This window comes from Emys orbicularis, chromosome 13 (assembly GCF_028017835.1).
Source record: "Emys orbicularis isolate rEmyOrb1 chromosome 13, rEmyOrb1.hap1, whole genome shotgun sequence".
Taxonomy (NCBI): Eukaryota; Metazoa; Chordata; order Testudines; family Emydidae; genus Emys; species Emys orbicularis.
Window position 1 is genome coordinate 43,184,027 of NC_088695.1, and position 20,470 is coordinate 43,204,496.

The window sequence follows — 20,470 nt, forward strand, 5'->3', positions numbered from 1 at the left end:
TGACTATGAGAGCCTAAGTTTTGTTTTTCCTTCCTGATGTTTGAGTGTTAAAAATTGTAGCTTGAGTTTTAGACTATACAGATCTGCCTTTAATTTCCCAATTGTTTAAATGGAAAAAAAATTAAAGAACTCACCCCTCTACTGGTTTTGCCTTGTACTGTCACAGTTACAAAGACAAAAATGTAAAGAGCTGAGACCAAGCATGGGAAATTGTAGCTCAGGATGGAATTTTTTTCAGGAAGTTATGAGGTGATAGCAAGCGTTTATATTAGAAATGTCAGCATAACTTTTAAGTATAGTTTTCAGTATGAAATGAATTCTGTGATAATCCCATTCCACACCAATTTTGCACTCTTTGTTACACCTTTAAAGTAAGGAATAAATAGGTTTGTTCAATGTGATATGGAGGCAGAGAGATGTTGTAGGTAGGGCAGCATGATTTGGGAAGCTGTGGAGGAAAGAGATGAGAAAATATGGTAAGGGAAATACTGTTTAATGATATATTCAGAAAGCCTCTGTAGGAGGGATCTATAGGAATGTGAAGGAATTTGGATGTAATTATGTGTGAGAATGAGAGAAAACTGCATAACACGATATTTTAGGTAGAAACAGATTGTGCATTATGGTTGAACCTGCTCTGACCTGAAGTAGATCCTTCAATCCCCTGTTGAAGCTCAGAGGATTTCTTTTCCTCTCTCTTCTCTCTGATATCGTTTGTGTCCATCCTTTCAGCTGTGGAGGTTGGACATGCTCTTTCTGGAGATTTTTGGGATTGGTGGAGCGTAGGCTAAAGGGGTCACTAATAGAAATTTACTCATCTGCTAATTTCCTTTCTTCCATATAATCTCTTCTCTAATCTTCAGAGACAGAGGGCAGCTTCAGTGCTTTCACACCTGTGATGCGAAGACTGTTGGGTTTGCCTGCTTGGCAAGCCACCAACAGAATTTTTCCAAAGGAGTCTGGTGGAGGTGGGTGAACAAATATTTGTAGTCCTTGGAGGGTACAAAGTACTCTCTCGACTCCTTTAGCTGTAGGAGCCAGAGAGGATAGTTTTTGTCAGAGAGTTTTTGTGTTCTCCTGAATTGTCTTCATCAGGGGAAGGGCCACCATGGTGGGTCCTGCGGGGATAAAATGTCCACCATTGGTTTGACATGTCGGTGACCTCTTCGATCTGCATCCCGAGGTTCGGAGCGACCCACCCCAGAAATTCAAGGTGGGCTCTGCTGTCAGGAAGGGGAGGCCCCGCAGATGTTCCTGCCACTGCCTCATCTGGAGACAATAATGAGGAGCCCCGAACATGGAAGGGCCCCTCCTGCCCATCCGGCCCCTCAAAACGCTGCAGATCCGCCCCCAAATTGGAGTCCTCAGTGCCGGCTATGGTACCGAGTGCAGCACCGGGCACAGTACCTTCCATGGTATTGATCGTAGCTGCCGTGCCGAGCTCAGTGCTGGGCGCCGTGCCGGCTCTCTGCTCTCTGCTGTCAGTGCTGGGCACAGTACCAATTGTGGCGGTAGTGGTGGCTGATGCTCGGGAGAGATCCCTGGCCCTAGACACAGTTCTTCTCTCAGAAGCAACCGAAAAGGAGCATTCCGAGGCGGACCCCTGGGACTGGTGGTAAGCCCACGGGGTCCAGAAAGGCCACTGAGTCGGCATCTGAGTTGGTACTTGCCATTGTGGTGGCCACTGTACCGGGGAGAAAGTTTGAGTCATCCCTGCTGTCTGGGAGTGCCGGTGGCTACGGTGCCAGCTTCTCCGGGGACACCTATGAGTCCATGTCCGATTCGGACTCCGATAAGTCCGCACGCAGAGACCATGGTGGCGCCGTGCCCGTCGGTGCCAGGATCGGTGCTGAGCCGATGGAGACCATTGCAGAGTTATAGCCGGCTTGCCCCTGGACTGCATCGGTGGCCTCTGTGTCGTTTGGGGAAAGTTACTGGCAAAAGATGGAGTCTTAGATCACGTGTCCTTTTCATGTCCTTACATGCCCTGCTGCATCGTGGGGCAGCCATTGCCTCAGTGCTCTATGAAACGTCTCCTAGAGGGGCTCACTGGGTGGATTGAATCTCTTCAGTGACCCAACACAGGAATGGCTGGTCTGGATGTAAATTTTCCTTGTGGGTGTCACTCAAGAACAAAACAAACACATAGCCAATATTCATGACTTCACATACAATGATGATACACGTATTTTAACAAGGTAGTCGTGCTTAACAGATTATACCTTACACGACATATTTCATACAAGATTTATTGCCATTTTGTAACATTGGTGACTGAATTAGTGCAACTAGTTATCTTCCATTTTATACAGCATCACAGCTTATTTTTACCTCTGAGTTGAAGCTGTTCATAATGAGACTGTTCAGGGTTCTCTGGGTGACGAATTCTGCTTTCTGGAATAAAGAGGTGTGAATCAGCGTATCCTCCCACAGGGTTAGATGTGCATGGGCTTTTCGCGTAGTCACTAAACCAAAGAACAGAAGAGGGGTTGATGGGGAGTGACTAGGATTTAAATTGGAGATCCTCTTATGTGAAGGGGACATGAAAAAGCAGCAGGACTCAATGGTAGGGATGTGAAATGACAGCCAGTTCTATTGAGATTAGGAAATCTCCCAGGTGTATTGCAGCAAAGGCTGAAACAGATGTTTCCATCTGGGAGTTTTGTTATTTTTTTTAGTTTTTCTTCTGCTGGCATTGAGCTGCGTTAGGTTTAATAGTGTTTTGACTCCCCTGTCCTCTTGTGGATGATAAAAAAAAATATAGTATAGCCCTGAGAATTTTTCTGGTATTGTACAGACTTTGTGGCCCCCAGAGCAAGAAGGTGACAGAATTCTTGCATAACCCCTATGGTTTTTTGTGGGGTTTTGGAGAACAGAGATTGGATGAAGAATGTTTTGGGTTGTCATGTCACTTCCAGGAAGCATCCATGCTGAACTACTTTCAGGACTTGCTAGTCTCTTTGTGGAGGCTTGCCAGTACAGGAAGAAATAGACAGGTAGTTCCCCACATGCCTATATCCAACCAAAGGCCTTAGCTTGTCATACAGAGGCTTTGAGGGCAGGCAGGCACAGCAGAAGAGCTGGATGACTTTCCCCTGCTGCCTTTGTTCCAGTACTTTTTAGGCTTATAGTTGGAATCTCTGGGGCTATGCTTCTGCTGAGGCTGGGTCCAAAAGGACTACTTTGATCTGCATGATTGCTTGAATATCCTTTTAGTAGCCAATAGAAAGCATTTTTGTTATGCCAGTATTATCAGCCACAACCTTTTCCAAGGTTTCTTTGAATAACATTTGAACCAGAGAATTATGAAGCATGTAGAAACTTAGAATAATCACCAGCATTCCAAGGATACCGCAGGTGAGTATGACCTAGCCGCAGACCTGGGGCCCTTGGCTGTGGCAGAAGAATGCATGATATTCATGGAAGCATTGGGCATAAAAGCAGAGCTAAGATGACATCTTTCACTAGAGAGCCGACATTATTATGCTTAATGGACTTAAAGCCATTGTACCAAGCCATGGAGGTGCTAGCAAAACATGTAGCACCGAGAGTAGCTTACAGGACAGCTGGCAGCCAGTCAGAATCTATTCTCGGGGAGCTCTTTATCTTTCTTTCAATCAAATCCCTTTCAGGGAAAAATGTCCTTCTCACAGGGAATAATCATGCCTGTAGCCAGAGAAATTTCCCGTACATCAGCTTTTCGGACACTGTTTTTGGGAACATGGAATCTTTGGGTTCTTGGCGCTTATAAAATGTAAAAATCTGCCTCTTTAGCTAATTGTCTTTTTCTGGAAATTCCCACTGAGAACTTATCCTAACCTCAAAGGAGGAGTGAAAAGGCAACTGTGAATCTAGTTTGACTTCACACGGGCTCTTGTTCCATACAACCTGAAACAGACTTAGCTGGTTATATGTGCCAAAGGTGTTGGTTTTTTTCCTCATGGCTGTAGACTTTTCCAGAGGAAAAAAAGTTCTACTTTTGTAGTGTGAGCATTCCTGCTCAGATTTAATAATTCACCTTTTTATTTGTGGGTGATTTTGAAGAAATAAGGGAGAAATCAGGTGCGTTTCAAGTTTTTCTCTTTGATTCCTAGGACTTCCTAGATTTTTAATTTTAACAGTGGCCTGAAATGAGACTTTTAGGCTTCCCAGCTGCCTTGTACCGGAGGAATTTCAAATGAGAAAAAGCTGACTCCTCCAATTCTGGAGAATGAGAACTGCAGTTCCTTCAAGCGGAGTCCTCTGGAGCATTTCCTGAGGGGGAGTGAAGGAGAGGAGAGAGAATTCTGACCAAGAAGTGGGGAGAGATGTTAGTGTTCCCTGGTTCAGAAAGGAGATCGACCTTGGATGCTCCAAAGCAGTGCTCATTTACCCTTTCCTAGGTAGAAAAGCCTGAATTGAAATGAAGTTCCCTTCTGCTTGTCCCAGAGGTTCGTTTCTTGAGGCCTAAGCCCCATTCCTGGCCCATTCACTTAGGTGCTTTTGAAAATTTACCCTAGGTGACAGGAGCATCCCCAACGCAGCTCATAAGCATGGAGATGGCCTTGAATTTTAATCACACATGGAAGTTAGTTACTTTACAGTTAGCCTGTTGGCCCTGCTCACTCAAACAATTTGATAGAAATTCAGCCACGACAGTATAATGTGGAGGAACAGAAGAAAATAAGCAGGTGAACCTTGAACAGACATATTGGGCCAAATTCTCTGCTAGTGTAACTCTGAAGCCAATGGAAAGTTAGACTAGCAGAGAATTTGATCCACTCTCTGTACTTTTTATCAGTGTAGACCTCAACAAAAATAAATGCATTTTCTGGAACATACTGGTGTCAGATTAGAAAAACAATTTACATGGATTTCATTGTAATTGCAGGTTGTTTCCAAAATGCTTTTTAAAGTGCCATTAGAAAGTACTGCAACATGTACAGTGCCATATTCTGAAAAGGGATGGATCCCTGCTGTGAGATTTTGCAGGTTTTCTATTACAAAGTACTAGTTGCTTGACCGAGATTGCTGTGTAAATTTTCCATGCTTTTTTAGTTTCATCATGTACTTCCTATGGTTTTCACTGCATGCAGTGTATTCTAGTTCTGTGCAAAAGATAGGTCAGCCTGAGCCACAATGTCCAGATTTGAATTTAAGTTAGGTGTTTTGTTTGGGTTCTTGACATAATGTGCTTGATATTGGGGCCTGAATTCTCAGCTGGCTGAGGTCAAACCTCCCTGTCCGTGGCCACAGTTTACACCCATATCATTTGCACTTGTAACTTTGCTCAAGCAAAATCAGTTGCACCTGCAGTCAGATACTTACAAGTGCAAGTATTCAAATTCGTGGAATAAAAAATGTATACTCTAGCTTAACCAGAAGTTGTGGGCTTGATGCAGGAATTACTGGGTGAAATTCTCTTGCCTTTGTTATGCATGTCAGACACTAGATAATCATAATGGGCCCTTCTGCCCTTAAAGTCAAAGAAATTACAGGAGCAGATTTTGCAGACACAAATTGCATCGAAAAAAAAGCCACTATGTTCAAAGTTTGGCGAAGTACTAATATTGGTTTATATCATGACATTTCCCAGTTTGTCACATCTGTCAGGTATTTACTGCAAGGTAGGTGCACAACTGGTTTCAAACTCATAGAGTAGTTATTAATGATTTGCTGTCACGCTGAAGGACGCGTCTAGTGGAGTCCTGCAGTGGTCTGTCCTGCGTCTGGCATTATTCAATATTTTCATTAATAATTTTGAGAATGGGGCGGAGAGTATGCTTATAAATTTTGTGGACAACACCAGGCTGAGAGGGATTGCAAGCACTTTGGACGACAGGATTAGAATTCAAAATGATCTTATAAATTGGAGAATTGGTCTGAAATCAACAAGATGAAATTCCATAAAGACAAGGGCAAAGTACAACACTTAGGAAGGAATAGTGAAATGTGCAAATACAAAGTGGGGAATAATTTGCTAGGCAGTAGTACTGTAGAAAAGGATCCGAGGGTTTTAGTGGATCACAAATTGAATATGAGTCAACAATGTGAAAAAGTTGTGAAAATATTCTGGGGTGTATTAACAGGAGTGCCTAGTGAAAAACTGGAGAGATAAGTATCCTGATCTGCTTGGTACTGTTGAGGCCTCTGGTGGAGTATTGTGTCGCATTTTTGGGTGCCATGCTTTGAGAAAGAAGTGGACAAATTGGAGAGAGTCTAGAGGACAGCACCAAAAATGATAAGTTTTAGAAAACCTGACCTATAAGGTTAAAAAAAACTTGGCATGTTTATTGGAGGGAAAAGACTGGGCGTGGACCTAATAACAGTCTTCAAATATGTAAAGGGCTGTTATAGAAAGTATAAAGATCAATTGTTCTCCTTGTCCACTGAATGTAGGACAAGAAATAATTGACGTAGTCTGCACCAAAATTAGGTTAGATATTGGGAAGAATTTTCTAACTGTGAAGGATGCTTAAGAACTGGAACTGGTTACCAAAGGAGATTGTGAAATCTCCATCATTGGAGGTTTTAAAGAACGGGTTAGACAAACACCTGTCAGGGATGGTCTAGGTATACTTGGTCCTTCCTTGGCAGGAGGGGGGGGCGGAGGGGGAGAGAATGCAGTCTATGATCTTCGAGGTCCCTTAAAGCCGTATTTTTCTGAGATTCTATGAGCCTTTTCTGCCAGTGGTGAATAATTGCTCTAGGCTACCCTTTTAAATCTCATAACAAAATAAGAAAATGTAATTGTTGAGCAGAGATACTTTTTGAGATGCTGTCAGCCAACCTGAGTCACGCAAAATTAAATTTGTGTAATAAAAGGCAGTGCGTGGTCTAATAATGTCTAATGACCATCTATTTTGCATTTCAATTGCACCTTTCAGCCAAGATTCTCAAAGTGCTTTACAAACATAAACTCATATGAAACTCAGTAATTCTCACAAATACCTCTACAAAGTGATAGGTAAGGATTATCCCCATTTAACAGACAGGGAAACTGAATCAGAGAGGTTGAGTGAATGGCTTTATTTCACACAGGAGGTCAGTGGCACATCTGGGAATAGAATCTAGGCTCTTACTTATTTTGTATTCCCTATGTCTTGTTATACTGAGTATGAAATAGCAGTTGAAATTTTCAGCTTGACAGCTGGTGATAACTACATATTTATATCATTAGAATGTGTTTTTTTTCTATATTCACTAGAGTAAGTCAGGAGTTTAAATCATTTCCTTCTGCATTGATTTCTAGCTTAATTGTGTTTCTGTTTAGTAACTTAATGTCAATTTCAAGTCTTATCCTTTGATGAATAACTAAGTCATTCAGAGTAATGCAATGCATTTGCAGCTCTTTGCATTTCATTCTGTGCTCATTGGCCCATAAGGACATTATCACCTTTGTTTTCATAAACCAAATTTAGAATAGCTTGAGTAATTGTTTTTGTCTTGTTAGATGGAGCGTAATTGAATAGGATCATTGTCGATATTGTGAGCCCAGTTTTCAAACATGAGTACCTACATAGGATGTCCAAATCCCACATCTTTCAGTCATGTTGATACTTAGGTGCATAAATCCCTGTTTTTTGAATGCCTATATGCTGATTTCGACATCTTGGGCCAGATCCATAGTTGGTGCAATTTGGCATAGCTCCATTTATATCAGTGGGATTACTTACGCTAAAGCGCTTTGCTGGATCATGGCCCAAGTCCCTCTCCCCCGCCCTTTTTTTTCCCTCCCCCCATTCCTTTTCACAAACTGGGTCATATCATGCCATTAGTTTTTAAACAGAACTCTCTATTGAAATAACACAGTATGTCCCATTAAAATTAATTTATTTATGTGTTTTGAGATGACATTTCTCTTCCGTGCCTTTGATGATAATGTCCAGATTACTAAAATTTAGTCGAGGAAAATCCTGACTTCTGGTACTAGGATTCCCCCCCACACACACATACATTTCTTGGCCTTCTGGCTAAGAGAGGTGAAAACATTATCTAGTATCTTTATTATGGCCCCTCACAATAAAATAATTAACAGAATTTCTGTTTGATTCTTAGAGTTTACAAGACATTCAATAAGTGTAAAAGGAAGGGTAGGATTTGAGCAATATCCTTTCACATACTTTTTAAGGCCCTGAACCTGTAATTGACCACAAGAGTGGACTACTGCCATATGCTCTGCCAGTTGCAGGATTAGGAGCCGAAGTGATATTTCAGTACATGAAACCAAGTATCTGAGGGGTAGCCATGTTAGTCTGTATCCATAAAAACAACGAGGAGTCCGGTGGCACCTTAAAGACTAACGGATTTATTTGGGCATAAGCTTTCGTGGGTAAAAAACCCACTTCCGTCTCTAAGGCGCCACCCGACTCTTCGTTGTTTTTCAATATATGAAATACTCCCAAAGTATCAATGAATTGAGTTTTAAATAGAATAAAAGTTCAACATGATAATCAAACCAGGCTTATTATAGCTCAGAGGCTAACTATTTGAATTGGATTTCAACCACTTAAGAGCAGGTAGTTATCCGTACACTGTATGCATAGATACTTGGTACTTAGCCTTACTATTTCATTAACATCAATATTCTTATCGTTGTTACATGAGTCACTGTTGAACTGAGTCCAATAGCTGTGTACATGTATTAATATAAAGGGCTCAGCCTATTAATTCTCAATTGCTACGGTTCTACACTGTGGCAAGATTTAACTTCCAAAAGAACTGGTTTTATGTAATAGAAAACAGAATCTTAGCTTATGAAATGTTAAGCTGTCTTTGTGTTTACGTCCTATAGAAAATGAGCCCCTCTCTTCTTTTCTAGGGTATATTTCAGAAATCGCTGGGTAAAGACTGTCCACCCAGTAGTGCATCAATACTGTTTGATTTCAAGCACACATTCCACCTTTCAGATGCCACAGAAAGAAGATATTCTTAGACAACGAGTAGTAGTTGTTACTTTGAATACTTCACAGTATCTATGTCAACTGGATCTTGAACCTGGTGAGAAGATTTCAAACAAGAAATATCTTTAAAATACTTTTGAGAAACAGTCTCCTTCAGTATTTTCCAGTACCGGTCAAAGTGGCTCTTAAATCTTTCCCCATCCCTGCCATAAATGAACCCTCTCAATATTCTTTTTGGTTTTCCCTTTTGGATCCAGAGACAAGAAGGAAAATATGAATCTTTGTAATTAGTGAATGTTACAGAGGTGTTAAATGTTACAATATAAATTTGTTGGTATTCAGATTAGCCTCATTCTGAACTTTGTTTATTTAAAAAATGGGGATCATTTAAAAAAAAATCAAACTTTAATGAAATAAATCCCCAGCATTGTCCATTATTTAGAGCTGATCCAGCGTGGGAGAGATAGGGATGCTGAATATTTTATTTATCTCTTTCGTCAAACTTTGTTTCAATGGAAACTGTTTGACCATTTCTACCATGCTTGCTCCAGGCCCTGATCCAGCAAAACACTGTGCTGAAGAGGGATTGATTTACGCACATGTTAAGTACTTTGTTGAATCAAGGCCTTTGGAATGATGTTAGTAGTGGTATCTTGCTTTTCCACATACAGTACATATTTTCGTATCTTTATAAGGTAATTTACTTTTCAAAACACCCACAGATCATTCTGTACTTTTTGTGGATTGTTTAGCTATGCAGACTCCCTGACCTCCCCCTTCCCCTCTCTCCTTATGCACATACACCTGCGGGCGCACACACCATTACATTAAAAAGAGATTAATTTGTTATTTCTAGATTATTTGATTTGAAATAACCTAGACTAATTCACTGGGGCAAAGGCTGCTTAGGGCTCATCACTTTCCTTGATCCACAAATAAATTTCATCTGACATTTAGAGAATGTCTAATCTCTTTAAAGATATTTTTAAGATTAACTCCTTATGGCTGGACACACTTGCTGCTATAGATAAGGTTAAATTCTAAATCATTATACATTTTTGTTTCAAGATTTCCGATTTTGAATGTGATCTCTTTGAGACAAAAGTTCTTACCTTACTTATTTGGTAAAGGGCTGCATATATTTATGCTGATACACATATAAAGTTGTTACAAGGGGTTCAAGGCTCACTTTCTTAGTTTTTGTGATAAAGCATTGAATAATTTATCACTTGATAACCAATACCTGTTCATTATTTTATGTTATTTCAAAGAATGATTGTTAGATTTTTTTACATATAATAAATCTAACTCCATTGTACTTGAAATTGTTCTCTGACGCCATTTTAAATCTTTAAGAAATATATAGAGACATTTCTCAAAAATTGAAATATCTATTTATATTTCTCTTTTACCTATCTAGAGCATCAAGAATTTAAGAAACACAATTACAAATTAAAAATTTTCTGTTCAGAGCTTTAGTTCATCAGTTTTTTCCAATTACGAATTCTCCTGTGAATAGACTGTGTAGCCTGATCTACAGATTATGTATTAATTATATTAATTACATAAGAATTTCCAGTTATTACTTTGAGGGTTGACAGGTTCTTGTCCCAAGATCAGGCCCAGTATTATTTAAATTCTTTTGCCCTCCAGTTCCTCCCCTCATGAACTCCCACTTTCCCTAGTGTTCCATTCCAGCAAAGCACTTTGGTGTGTGTATAACTTTAAGAACATTTATAGTGCCACTAAAGTCAATGGGACTACACACATGTTTAAAGTCCATCATGGGCTGAAATGCTTTGCTTGATCAAGGTCTAAATGCCTGCAAGAATAGATGGACTTGGCAGTGTGTCTGGAAGGTTAACAAATCTGGGCTCTGTCAGACCCAGTAGGGCAGCAAATTCTGGAGTTGAGAAACCTATTTGGAGAACATCCTGCTAGCGGTCCCCTCTTGTTTGTATCAAGGAAGCTCCAGATTGACTATCTCCACTGATGTCAACTGTGGTGGGGTGTCAGGGGAAAGAGGTGTTCTCTCAGGCAAAAGTTAAAATAATTGTCTGAATCAGTTGGCCACCATTGTCCATCTGATATGCTGCGCTATTGTTTGGATGGTTTTTAGCAGTTAGTAGACATTCATTTGCATATGAATGTGTGGATAGTTTCCATTGGTGACTATCAGAATGTAATGCTCTAGGTAGTTTATTGTAGTGTCATCACTGTTTTTTGTTTTTTTTTATCATATCTGTGATTTCATTTATTTGCTGATGTCTCTATTTTATAGGGTTTTTTACGCATATTCTATTAGATGAAGCTGCGCAGGCCATGGAGTGTGAGACGATCATGCCTCTAGCATTAGCTAATAAAAACACAAGAATCGTCTTGGCTGGAGACCATATGCAAGTAAGAGCCTCAGGACTTTTTCATATCGAGCTCGGTTTATATTATGTTTCCCTCAGAAAATGTAGTAAGCTTATCCATCTATATAAGGTACTTATCTGGCCCCATTACTGTAGTATCAGAGTGCCTCACAATCTTTAATGTATTTATCCTCACAACACCCCTATCAGATAGGGAAGGGCTGTATTTTATAGATGGGGAACAGAAGCACAGAGAGGCTAAGTGAGTTGCTCAGGATCACACAGGTAAGTCTGTGGAGGAGCGGGGGTTTGAACCCAGTTCAGCCAAGTCCTAGGCTAATGCTGAAACCACTGGGACAGTTCTTTCTTTTATAAAGTATATAAGTTTAAAAGTTACATAGTGCTTCAGTTTAATGAGGTGGGCAGGTAAGTATGATCACCCCATATTATACATGGGAAGGTGAGGCACAAAGAGATAAAGTAACTTGCCTTAGGCTTCCCACTGAGTCAGTGGCAGAACCAGGATAAGAATTCCTTCTCATTCTGTGCTCTGACCACTAGCCCACACAGTCTCTAAAAGAGGTGAAGGAAAACGGATATCACATGTTATGATTTAGGCAGTGCTTTTTTTTATTAATGACAACAACATCAGGAAGAGGATCTAAACCGGCAGTGAATATTCTATTAGATGAATTGAAATTGAAAATACCATTATGTTTCTGCCCTTGTGTCACCATGCTGTGCTTAGAAATTGTAGGAGTCTCAAACACTGATGATGGCATGCCATTCTGCTGCCTGAAGGCAAAAGGGAGTGAGCTAAGAATAGGGTCAGCCGTACTTGCTTTGTTGGTTTAGGTTAGACTTTTAACATGACTTTTATGGATTTGCCGTTACTTTTCTTGACATTTTGCAGCACAATGAGAGAATAAAATGTAGTGTTGACATTGTAATGAAGTTTAGTGAGCAGCCCCTTCCTGGCAACCGCTGCAATAGATGTAATGTCGTATGCTTATGGCTCCTCTAATCCTCGCATAAATACCACTGTTGGGACTGCAGGACCTACACACCTGATACAGGGCCAATGGGGCATTTATTGTTTTAATAATAATCCTGAGCTCTTATATAACACTGTTCATCCGTAGATCTCAAAACGTTTTATAAAGGAAGTCATTATCATTATCCCCATCTGAAAGATAGGGAAACTGAGATATAGGGAGGGAAGTGACTTTCCCAACATCACTCAGCAAAGCAGTGACTGAGCCAGGAATTGAATCCAGGTGTCGGGAGTCCCAGTCTAGTGCCCCAACCATTAGGCCACATTGCTGCCTCTATTCTATCCTACTCCTCCTCTGTAAAAAGCTGTTTTTCCAAGTAAAATAGCTTGGCTGTTTTCATATTTTTTAAAAAACAGTGATCTCACCTCAGTGTGCAACATTTTCATTTCTAAAGTTAAAAGTGAGCTGACATTGATATAATAAATACAGCATCTCAAATCATTAACATAGGAGACTATATATGTAGGCTTAACATTTCCCAGCATGTGTAAACTATGTTTTAAAATCAGTTCCATATTTCCTTACCTTTCTAAATTGAAATCCTGGGTTATGCATTTTCCTGCTACAGCAAATGATGTGACTCACCACTAAAGTCATGTAAATGTGGTGTAGGCATTAGGGAAGCATACTGCTAACCAGGGCATCTGAGTTCTATTCCTAGTTCTCCCAGTGAGTATAATAACTTAATTTTATAAGCCTTGAAGAGATCCTCAGATTAAAGGTACTAGAGAATTGCAAGATAGTACTCTGCGAGGTGTGTACCTCCTTCCATTGTTTGAGGTTGTCAGTGATGTCTGCAAACTATATAAGCGAAACATAGACAAAGGTGTTTTGGGTTGGGTTGGCACACACATGTAAACAAGCTTTTTTCTTCCTTTCATCTTTACATAGTAACAAAATATTCTGCTGTTCAGCTAAAATCATACGTACTTGTGTCACGTTTGCAGCAGAAAAGTGTGTTTCTATGTAGTTATTGTAACTAGCCCCAAATCCAAGTCCGGGACATACGTTTTCTTAATACTACTGAAGCAGCTTTGTAAGATTTAGTTGTTTACAGGCCATCCTTCAGTTGATGTAGAGTTTTTCTTTTAGGAGTATGAAAATCCAAGTCTGCATATTTAGTTAAATTTTCTCTGTATGTGTGTGTCTATTACAGCTCAGTCCTTTTGTCTACAGCGAATTTGCCAGGGAGAGAAATCTTCATGTTTCATTACTTGATCGGCTCTATGAGCACTACCCTGCAGAGTTTCCATGCAGGATCTTGCTGTGTGAGAACTATCGCTCCCATGAAGCTATCATCAAGTAGGTGTGAACTTTTTCACTGTATCACACTTTTGAGTGAACCTCGAAAGGCAGAACAACTCTGTCATTTCAGTGCCACAAGCAGTTCAAAAGAGAGAGAGAGAAGCAACTACAACTTGCATTTACATAATAAAATCATAGTAATTTTGCATTTTAAAAGTTAATTGGTGAGAAATTTTTCCACTGTTAAATAATGAGACAAGTTTTTTTGTTTAAAAAAAAAAAAAGACGAAGTTCTGAAACTAGCTGCAAGGAGCAAAAATTAGGGTATATTTTGACACTCCTATTATGGAGCTGTTATTCAGGGAGAGGTGCCTTGATTGTGAGTCTTTCCTGCTCTGGCTGGCATTAGTTAACCCTCACTGAATATGCTCAGTATGTTCCCCAATGTCTTTGTGAAAGGCCATGGCTAATTTGTGATTCTGTCCTGAAGAAGCAGGCAGGTTGGCGTGACCAAACATTGCTGAAATAAATTTTTTATTAAAGCTAATGATAAAAAAAATTATATAATACATAGGTTGAGAAAAGAGTGTCTGTACATCTGGGTATAGTGCTTAGATTATCCACAAATACAAAGTTTGTTTTTAAAGTCATAAGATACATATAGTGCATAATCAGCAATAACCCAAATTTAGATGAATGAATTTAAGAATACAGTTTAGATATCTAGCATCCATGCATTCGGGTACTTTACTCATGAAAAAAGTTATACAGAGAGTTGGTGGCGGAAAGCAAAATATATCAATGAGTGAATATTGTCCCTCAGTAATTGAAAATTTAGGATAGCTTGTCCATTTAGAGAAAAAAACAGTCCATCAGGAAAGTATTTGAGTTACTTTCCCGACTGCGCTTCTCATCGGCATTCCAGCTCATCCCTCCTGGTATTGCCGATGTCCGGTGATGTGTTCTATGTAGATGTCCCTCGACCACCTGATGGCATCCGACATACCATTTCCATTTCCACCTCTCCACATAGGAAGTAGCCTCTGCAGCTGCAGAACCTTGATTTTGAAGTCCTTATAAAAATATTGCAGTAATAGCCCATGATACTGAGCAACACTCTTCAAACCTGTAGTGGTTTGGACCACTAACCTAGTACTTCTTTTAAAAAAATTAGAGTAGAATTGAAATTAATCAGCTTTCAACTCAGCTCATATTCTGCAGTTCTTTTATTAGTTTCAAAAATTTAGGCAGCATCAGCATAATTCAAGAGCATTGATATTTTTTCTTGCTTAAAAAAAAAATAAGCTGCCTCCAACGTATAGAATGACATGATCTTATAAGTACAAAAAGAAAAAAAAATTGGTCAAATTATGGTCTTATCATTTTGCTAGTGTCATTTTTTTATTACTTTTTTAAAGACTCACTTAATTAGTTGTTTGTCATTTTTATGCTGTGATAAACTAATAGCTGCTAGTATAATGAACTCATCCATGAACGGTGCTAAAAAGAATCAGTGCAGTCATGGAGAAAAATGTTAAAGTTTAAGTCCTTGCTCAATATTTAGTGAAGAATATTATGTTGCTATCCAATCATGGTAATTAGGTTATCACTCACTGTATTCACAGCAAGAAGCAGAAAAATGGCTTGACACACTTTCCTAAATAGTATATAATAAGGCCTCTTTCCATTAGATGTACACTGCATTACAGATTCAAGTGTGGTTTAGTTTCTGATAAATTTCTAGAAATTATAAATGAGAGGGAGCCTGATGGGACTCAGAGGGAGACTGATTCTTTCCACTTTAGATTACAGATGGGATATAGATACATTCACCTCAGAGTTGTCTAGTGTAATGCAGCCCTGGTTGATAGTGACCTAAAGTTGTGATCTGGTGGTGATTTGATGGCATATGTGAAATGAGTTTTTTGCGTTTCCAGTGGACAGTTGTCTACGTCTCCAACCAAAACCACAATTACAATAACTGGCAGCCTTCAAGGATTAGGGGGTCACGAAGACTGAGCAATTCTCTAACTTCTAGAGGGGGTGGCTCTATGTCCAGGTTGAGGCTTATGAGTGGGACAGTGTTGGGAAGCTTGCATGTTTTTTTGTTGTGTGTTTGTACAGTGCCTAGCACAGTGGGGTCCTGGACCATGAGTAGGGCTCCTAAGCGCTGTAATAATACAAATGATTAATAAATAATAAAGGCTATGCCTGTTCTGTGGGAAAACTGAGGGATACAGGGTTGCAAGAATGACAGTTTTCATGTTCTCTAAGGGACTTGTCAGCTTAAGATTGCAGTTGATATAATATGTCATGGATTGTGCAGACAGTTTTCTTCAGGGGGCGGCAACGTGTCCCTACACAAGTGTCCCTGGTAAAAATGTTGAGGTCCGTGGGGGGCTGCTCATACCATAATTTGTACCCCTTGTGCATTATGACACACTCTTTAATTACATGATCACATACTGTTTTGTGGGGTGGGAGAGGTAGGGGTGGTTCCTTTCTCCAGTCTTCCTCCCCTGGCTCTTTACCTCAATCTTCTTGCCCAGCCGGTCCCAGTCTCCCCACAACCCTTGTTCCAATCTACTTGCCATCCACTCCCAGGTCTGGTTCTTGTCCCTCTCCCTTTAGGTCAGGCAGCTTCCTTCTCTTCCACACTGCCTGGGTATCAGCAAGGGGAGCATTCCTCTCACTTCTAATGACCAGCACCACAATGGCTTGTAACAGCAATTGCAGGGAAAGCCCGGCTCAGTCCCTGCAGCCCTGGGCTGGAGCATGCTCAGTGCAGACAAAATCTTCAGAGCTTTAGCTGCCAATTGCTAACAACTCTTTACTGAGCATGTGCAAATGGAGGTTTTTCAGAGGCTCAGAACTCGACCAGATTTGGGCAGTTTTTGATGGGAGCAGCAAAAGTGCTGCTGGTATTACACCAGAGTGATCTTGCTACCCAATTTCAAGTCCTTGTTCTAAGGCATCGAGTGAGGGGCTAGAGCTTCTAACTTAAATAGTTGTAAGAATTTTAACATGGGCAAAACAACATATTTTGAAACAGTTGAACCATTTGTGATGCAGCTCACACATCTGTCACAGAGAATTTCAGTCTGAATGGTTAGAGTTTGGCAACTGAAAATAGGGTTTTATAATGGGAAGTGTTGGGCAGACATTAGGTGGCACTACCAGCACTGCCTGTAATGTGGAAACATCACATAAGAGAAATCAGTTAGAATTATAGTAAGAATTAGGGCTTTTGTTTCAGTATAAAACATTATTTTCTTTGATGGCATATTTGTCAGTGGGCTACGGGACCAAATGCAAATTCCACATTTTATTCTGTGTTTTGCCTCATTGCAGTTACACATCTGACCTTTTCTATGAGGGCAAATTGATGGCAAGTGGAAAGCAGCCAGCACACAAAGATTTCTACCCTTTGACTTTCTTCACAGCACGCGGAGAAGATGTGCAGGAGAAAAACAGTACAGCTTTCTACAACAATGCAGAGGTAGCTCTTTGTTGGATTTACCTTTCATTGCTTTCTCAAGAATATGAATTCTTGATACACTTACGCATTTTATCTGTCACAATATCTGTTATCAAATTGCATACTTTTAGAGGTTTTTTGAACAACTTCCTATTGGGTTATGTGTGTAGTGTTGTTGTAGCCATGTTAGTCCCAGGATATTCAAGAGACAAGGTGGGTAAGGTAATATGTTTTTTGGACTGACTTCTGTTTGGTGAGGGAGTTCGAAAGCTTGTTTCTCTCACCAAACAGAAGTTAGTCGAATAAAAGATATTACCTCACCCACCTTGTGTCTCTGTTGGCTTTAGTGCTTGATATAGATAGATGGCATAGATTATCTCAGCCTTCATAGAACTGGTAGTATCTTGCACAACTTGAATATGGAATGTAGAGCTAAGCAAATAGACTACAACCCTTCAAGCTGCACCACCTCTACAACTGCATAGACCCCCGCTTCAGTCAGTGGCACTCCGCTGGGCTCCACCCACATGAAAAGCTTGCAGAATCATGGCCATAATTTATAATGACTATTTCAATGGAGTTAGCTTCTTTTTCTCTTTGCAAATTGGCTGCAAGCTGCTTACAGTTTACTCAGGCTTTTTCATTACTCAGAATTACTTGCCCGATAGTTTCTATGATATTGTGATGGCTGAATCTTAGCAACTGAAAGATAGGAATTCTTTTTACAATTTAAAATAAAGCTTGCAATTTTCAGACAGTTGCAGAATTGTTTACAGTCTCTGGTTGTGCGATCCACACTTCTTTTCACTCCTGTGATTTCCTCCTGTTCCTAATGCTAACAATGTTTTATTCCTTGTAAAGGATCATGTTTTGTGTTTGAATGAAATGTTCAGTCTGGTTTATGCAAATTGTTTCAGTAGATAATAATAATACCTAACTTTATAAAGCATTTTCAAGCAGTAGATCTCAAAGCACTCCACAACACCCTCTGAAGTAGGGAAATATTATTATTCCCATTTCGGCCTCTCAGGAACTGAGCACAGAGAGGCTAAGTGACTTGTCCAAGGTCATGCAGGAAGTCTATGACAGAGCAGGGACTTGAACCTGAGTCTCCTAAGTTCTAGGTTATGGCCCTACTACTGGGCCATTCTTCCTCTTAGCTAGAGATCAAAGGTCTGATGAAAGCCCATTGAAGTGTTTGGAAAGATTCCCATGGACCTAAACAGGCTTTGGGATCAGGCCCCTAATGAGCATGCTCAGAAGTGATTTTTCAATCTATAGTTTTTTTCACATATGACAGTTGCTGTTCTCCAGAACAACTGTTATTCACACACATTCAAAACTCATCCCTCTTTCAGTGACCATTTAAAAATATTACTGCTAGTAGAAACAGTGGGATTTCCCTCTCCCAAATGTAGTGTTACCTAGGGGCTTGACCTAAACCCCAAATCCTGACACCCACAAACTTTGAATCCCTATTCAAATTTTGTTGTTTAGGCTCCTTTCTACTAAAAATGGTTGAACATATTTTCCTTAAACTTTTAACAACAACAAAATGACCCATTTTCTGAAACTAAACATAGAAAATTTCAGCCCCAAAGGAAATATTGTCTTAAATTTATGAGAAAGTGAAGACCGAGGATTATAACTGAAGCTGATTTGTAGTTTAGCAACACTGTTCATTACAAAGCAAGCACTATAATAGTTGCATTATACATCTACTATCTGTTAAACACGGTGCATTTAATCTGATGGGCAATTTTTAACATAGTTGTGCTGCATTTTTTTTGACGTTGTTTGTTAGTAAGAGATCTGCTGAAAGCTCCTGATAATGCAGCTGAACACTAAACACCAGTGACTTCAGGACACATCACTGAACAAAGAAACCGAAGGCTACTGACTTCTCTCATTAATGTACCTGTATCTCTTCTTCATAAATGAAAAATGTTGTGAAAGATCTTAAAATATCTTCACTGCCTTCCAGTTCAGTCATTGAATGAAAATTGAGTCATTAGTAATCTGCAGGCAAGAATAAAGGACAAAAGCTGCTTAATACTGACAAGAAGGGTTCAAACAATGAGGGAGCATTATTACTGTTAGCTTTTGCTGATTAAAAAAAATTCCCACATTTGTATTAGCACATTCAGTGTTACAATGGTGTCTGCAGGCATTATAGGAGTGTATAAGCTTATATCATTTTTACGAAAAGCATAAGGGTTTCAGAATTGAAAAATATACTTCCAGTTTTTATTATTGGTCATAATTCTAAGCATATATCCAGAAGCAGTGTGTTTTAAGAAGAATTTTACTTGGTAGCTGAATAAAGCTGCAAAGGGATTAGAATAGTTTTTACAGATCTAGTATATCTATTCGAGTGTGTTTTGGCAACAGAATAGACTTTTTAAATTATTAGAGAATTTAGGAACTATGAAGCTTGGAAGAATTGCAGTTAAAGTATTTTCACTGTCTGTATCCAAGCCCTGCACAAATACCACCAACATATATTTACTTCACTCCTAAAATGTGGAATATTTAAAATAAACTATTCCTGGCTATGGTTGCAACTTTTATCTTTGCTGACTAGGTTGGATGGATCTGCTTTATGTTTTTGTCTGTCCATTTGTCGAGCAAACCAGAAGCTCAGATGTAACAGTATAACAGTACAAACAACTTTGATACCTGTTGAAAAAAAGTGTGCAAACTTTGAATATGTTTACTGGAGGGTCACATTGCCCACACGAGGAGCTCCTTGCATTCCTCCATTCCACCCCACAAGCTCCTTGTGTGCCACCCTCCCATCTTCTTTTATTTCAGGGACTCTGTAACTTCCCTACCTCCGCCCCATGCCAGGAGTTCTGTGTGTCCCCCCTTTTCCCCTCTCTGCCACCTGCCAGTGGCTCTGTTTCTTCCCAGGCCAAGATCTCCCATTCTTCTCCCCATGCCAGGGGCTCTGTGTGCCCTCCTAGTTTCCCCTGTCCCCACCATTCTTATTTCTGTATTGGAGTGATGGCCAGAGCTGAGATGGTGGGTATTTATTGTTATGGTAGAAGGTGTGGCTGCCATCCATCTGTTCTTTGATCTATAGACAATTTATGGAGGTGGTAGAAGCTACTGAACAAATGCCAGGGACTCTGTGTGTCCCCCATTTCTCCCTTCTGTTTTCTAATTTTCATCAAATGCTTCTGCCCTTTGATGTCTAGAAAGATCCCTGACATTTTGGAATTGATCTGATGTGGTGTTCAAAAGTTGTCCTGTTACATTCTAAACAGACAGACAAACAGAGAAATGCCATCAAATTGGATATAAAACCTCACTTTGCTTGGCCAACAATGTAGTGCTAAATATAATCAGATTGGCCTGGTTGGTTCAGCTGAGTGAGCCTGGAGCTGTCCATGGCTGGGACTCTCTGTTGTCCTGATCCTGTAACTTCGTGTATGTGGGCAAACTGCTGTG

General features: G+C 40.0%; 1 protein-coding gene across 1 annotated transcript in view; it reads left to right on the forward strand.

Moving 5' to 3' along the window:
• The window catches only part of HELZ (helicase with zinc finger), a 142,264-nt gene that overhangs the window by 70,607 nt on the left and 51,187 nt on the right, over positions 1-20,470 (forward strand). The window contains exons 16-19 of the mRNA XM_065415542.1: positions 8,801-8,979; positions 11,164-11,282; positions 13,451-13,596; positions 16,891-17,038. Of these exons, the coding sequence (XP_065271614.1) occupies positions 8,801-8,979; positions 11,164-11,282; positions 13,451-13,596; positions 16,891-17,038 (592 nt within the window). The remainder of the gene's footprint in view (positions 1-8,800; positions 8,980-11,163; positions 11,283-13,450; positions 13,597-16,890; positions 17,039-20,470) is intronic.